The sequence below is a fragment of the Bombus impatiens genome, unplaced genomic scaffold (assembly GCF_000188095.3).
Source record: "Bombus impatiens unplaced genomic scaffold, BIMP_2.2 scf_1518, whole genome shotgun sequence".
Taxonomy (NCBI): Eukaryota; Metazoa; Arthropoda; class Insecta; order Hymenoptera; family Apidae; genus Bombus; species Bombus impatiens.
The window spans coordinates 2,247-7,433 of NT_177937.1; the positions used below are offsets into that span (position 1 = coordinate 2,247).

A 5,187-nucleotide genomic window follows, 5' to 3' on the forward strand; every position below is an offset into this window, starting at 1 on the left:
ATGTATGATTCTGATTTTATAATCTGATAAAGGAGTTTGAGTACGTATAACTACATTTCTGCAAATATAGACCTGGTTCTAAAATACAGATTTATCAACCAATATTTCGCGATTAATGGTTTTACAAATTTAGAAGTGTAAATACAATTGATACCTTCTTCGTATTTATTGAACATAATTGTAAATACTTTTAACTGACACGGTTAATTTGGACGAATAATGTCGGCCCGAAACAATGCAGAAGAAAATTGTGTTCAAGAACATATAAAGGAGATATAGATACAGTGATATATAGTATGATGTAGGCAGAATATAGACAGATATGGGTGTTGAGATAAGAAGAACGTTATATACATTTTTCAAAATAAAATTACATTTTTCGATGCATTGATTGATGTAGTTCCTTATAAAGAAATATTAGCCGTACTACTTTCTTTTAAACAGATATAAATATTTTAGAGACATATGTTAACGAGTACCTGTATCAACATTTCGGTTAATGATGTAGTCCAACGCTACTGCTTATTTAATAGCGTATATTCAGTAAATCGTAAATCTACGAAATAATAGTTCTTAGTTTCTTTTGACTTTTACTTTCTTTAAGGTACTTCAAAATCATATACATCGTAGAGGTCGCCATTCTTACTAATTACATTTAGTGAATTACTTACAATTACATGTTCCTTTTCGTTTAATAAGACAAATTACAAAGAATGCGAGAAAGAAGGAAGAGAAAAAGAAGCCCATTTGTGTGAATGTATACGTTTCTATATCATATAATTTTATCAATATAAATTTAGTTCCAATTCAAGTTTTGCACTGATTAGTCGTGTATCTACCGGATTTGGTAGGTACTCGCACTGATAAATATCCGCTGATCTACAGAATGGGATACACAAATCGGGGCACCTAAATAACTTCGTTATTAATATTATGAAAAGAACTACGCAGGGCAAGGATATACTATTTGGTAGATAATGTTTTTGCTAGAAGACATTTTATAAATATTATATTAAGGTCACCATCATTTATTTGTGCGATAATATACTTGTTTTATACATTCATCGATCCATCTCTATATTCCCAATAAACATTTAATTTAACAATTATTTAAACTCTAATTCGCCAAATTCAAAGTATAATGTTGAAAGAGAACGTAAATACAAGAATAACATTGCGCGTCTTTCCTTGTCTTCCATACATAGTAGAATCTTGATTATTGGAACTAATAATGATAAATGTGTTTGAATTATAGAAAACAGCTTTTTCTGTACATCAAACCAAATGCTACAAGGAAACAATTGAACGCTACATAAAATCATACGGGTTCCACAATTACTTATCGCTAAATCATATTATATTTCTTAACGCATTTTTTAATATACGCGTTTTAATAAAAGCAATTCCACCGAGTTACTTTCATTTTGTGTCTCAAACCACGTTAGCTCCTTTTTGAGAGCTTCGCACGAGAAGGTCCAGCTTCATCGTCGATATTATCTATGTTCACTGGATTGTCTTTAAATTCTTGAAGAACTTCTTCGGCACATTTCTTCTGGATTATATTATATTGGTTCTCAATAGAAAACCAGTTAAACACATCTATTTCTTCGCACTCTTTGCATCCAGGTAAATCTATCAGCATTCCAAGTACTTCGTTTATGTCAGCTTCCCATTTTTCTGTGACTTCTATTCTCTGCACATTTCGCACCGTCAAAAGACTGTCCCACGAGTTTTGCATCGTCGACACTCAACCAAGCATCATGTACAATGCGACAGCAATCCCACATGGATATTTGTTTATGTACGTCTATCATATCTTCCTCCGTGCCGCCAACAGTTATTGGCATCGTTGTTTTCAGTAATTCGATTCGGTACTTTCGCTTGAAACATGATATTATACCACGATTCATTGGTTGACGGAGTGGTGATACGTTAACTGGAAGACACATAACTGTAACGGAACGATATAAATCGTGAAGATCATTGAGATTGTGAAGTGACATAGCATTATCGAGTAACAACAAATATTGCTCCCTGGGAGCGTTCTCCCGTTGTCTTTCTTTGACTGATTCTAAAAAAGGTCTTCGTACCATTCCTTGAAAATGGTACTGTCCATGCAAGCATTTTCTTTTGATTTGTCGATAGTCGAGAATGCTTCTGCATCGTAATTGTATAAAGCATGAACATCCGGTTCGGTACCAATTAGTAGTACCGGCAACTTGCGATATCCGGTAGCATTTCCACAAAAAAGTGCAGTAACGTAATCTTCTCACATTTCCAGGTTTCCTGTCGATTTCGCACGGTCTATAATACGAGTCCTTTCTGGTACTATTTTCCACATTATTGTTGTGTAAACGAGATTGTAAACGTTCTTCAATGCGATCTGACGTTCATGCAGTAATCTGTTAAAATCAACTGCAAAGACTTCCGCTGCAACGGTTTCAGTTTTGACTGGAACAGTTTCCTTGACATCCGCATTAATAATACTGTATCGTTCTTTAAAGCCTAGGAACCAAGCGCGACCAGCTCTAAAACTAAGAGATCCCTGTAACTTCATATTAATTTCTAGAGCTCTTCTCTGTATGTCTGCTCCTGTCATTTGTTCGTTTCTTTCCTTACATCGTAAGTACCATTGGTGAACAATTCTATCTACATCAACTGTACGTCGTGTTAAACGTTTTTGGTAACTGCTAACTTCCATACTGCTTTCGAATTGTTTCTTAATCCTTTCGCTTTGTGCGTATATACGGAACAAGGTGGTTTGTGAAATAGCGTACTTTTCCATTGCGGATTGTCTAGATTCACATTTTTTTCTCATCTCAAGGATATCGTATTTTTCGGCAATTGTAAAATGTATCGGTTTTCGTTTTGACGTCATTATTGTTTGAAACGTTTCGACTGTAAATACCGCACTGCAATGTTGAGACGAGATTTTATTTCGACAGTTGTTGTCGTCGACAATTTTGATAGGGGGAAATAAATACTATGTGTATTAAACATGTATATAGGTATATAGGTATATAGGTATATACGTATATACGTATATGAAATACACAATAGAGAATTATACAATATTCTGATGATAGAACGTTCGGATGATGTATGTACGTAATGCATAGTCGAAGTTACGCTGTATATGAAAATAACAAATAATATTCGACCGAGAGGTGACATTAAGCAGGCAGCACGAAAATAAGAATTTAATATGAGAGTATTATGAGAATAAGAACAATTTTAATGCAAACAGTTTATAAATCAATGGTTTTCTCTAACTGAATTTATACTTCTGTCCATCCTATAAACGGTAAACTTTTTAAGAAGACTAAAAATTCATGGATTCTACGAATATTACAAACGTTCTTTTTATGGATTTATTCTTCGAACATTTTTACGTAATTTTGAAAAGGAAAAAATAATAATTTTAACTACGAAGATAAAAGACTTAAAAATGAATTGCAATTTTGTCATCGTGCTTTATTGTTAATATCGATTAATACGAAAACAGAGTCTTTTTCTGTAGAAAATTCAACGTAGAACGTATCTATGAAATATGAATTCGTCGAACAAATAGTTTCGTACTCTCCACATAAAATGATTACTACTAGTTTTAGATTGACTCATTTTAGACGTTTTGGTCCATCTTCTTCTCGTGGACAGTTCCGTCCGAGCAGCCGAGCTAAACGGACGTGTAAAACTGCTTCGCCGAAAGTGCGGCAAGTGGCGAAAAGGAAGTTACGAACGTCAACGCTCATCGCCAAATGGTGGAAATCCGTTTCGCTGGAGGCATCGAGAAGGTTCCAATCGTCGTTGCTAGGGAGTTTCTGTCAAAAGTTTGTTGTATACTCTTTGGAAGCATCGAGAAAGATCCAAACGCCGTTACTAGGTAGTTTCTGTCTGGAGATTGATTCCTAATACAACGTGTGTCCCATTATATCGACATCTCTAAAGTACAATTCTATGTGATTTCTAGGGAGAACAATACAACCGATCCACACCTTCGTCAGGCAACCGTGTGACATCCGGTAGCATTTGCACAAAAAAGTGCAGTAACGTAATCTTCGCACATTTCCAGGTTTCCTGTCGACTTTGCACGATTAAAAATACAAGAATTTTCTGATACTGCTTTCCACATTACCGTTGTGTAAACGGCATTGTAAACGTTCCTCAATGTGAACCCACCTTCTTGCAGGAATCTGTTGAAATCAGCTTTAAAGGCTTCCGCTGCAGTGATTTCATTTGCGGCTTGAATATTTTGCCTTATATCCGCAGTAGTAATATTGTAACGTTCCTTAAAGCCTCGCAACCAAGTAATACTGGCTTTAAAACGAGGGTGTCCGTTTAATTTTTCATTAATTTCTAGAGCTTCTCTCTGTATGTCTGCTCCTGTCATTTGTACCTTTCTTTCCTTACATCGTAAGTACCATTGGTAAACAACTTTATCTACATCCTGTAAACGTCGCCGTGTGAGACCCATGATGAGCCCGTATTGTTTTGTAATCTCTTCGCTTTTTACATATATAGTGTTCAATGTAGAGAGTGCAACACCGTACTTTTCCATTATGGTTTGTCGAATTTCACCTCTATCTCTCATCATAAGAATATTGTATTTATCAGTAATTGTCAAATATAACGGTATTCGTCTTGACGTCATTATTGTTTGAAACGTTTCGAATGCAAATACGGTACTGAAACGTTGAGACGAGATTTTATTTCGACAGTTGTTGCCGTTGACAATTTTGACGGGGGAAATAAATACTACGTGTATCCAACATGTATATAGGTATATAGGTATGTCGGGTTATCATTAGAATTTAAGGCGCGTAACGATTCTTCGTTTGAATTAGCCATTGTTTTACGAAACAGAGATTATATTTACGCGAATATACATGATGTTACAAAATATTATGAATAATGAGTTTAATAAATGATAAGATTAACAAACGATAAGTTTAACTAATGATTAGATTAAAGAATAATAAGTTTAACGAATAATAAGAGGAACGAATAATATGTCTTACGAATAATAAATTTAACGAATAATGAGATTAACGATTGATAGGTTTTACGAATAATAAATTTAATTAACGCTATTAACAATGTTCCGGGGTTCAAACGAATCCACGGTCAAAGGGATAACTCTTTACTATGCTTAGAATAATTTTAAACACAAAAATACGATTCCTGAGA

General features: G+C 34.5%; 1 protein-coding gene and 1 pseudogene across 1 annotated transcript; both read right to left on the reverse strand.

Moving 5' to 3' along the window:
• Positions 1 to 1,339: 1,339 nt before the first annotated feature.
• On the reverse strand, positions 1,340 to 3,008 carry LOC105681652 (annotated as a pseudogene).
• A 992-nt stretch (positions 3,009 to 4,000) lies between these two features.
• On the reverse strand, positions 4,001 to 4,651 carry LOC105681651 (tigger transposable element-derived protein 7-like). Its single transcript, XM_012392695.1, has one exon. It carries the CDS (start codon positions 4,649 to 4,651, stop codon positions 4,001 to 4,003), a length of 651 nt encoding a protein of 216 aa, XP_012248118.1.
• Positions 4,652 to 5,187: the final 536 nt, after the last annotated feature.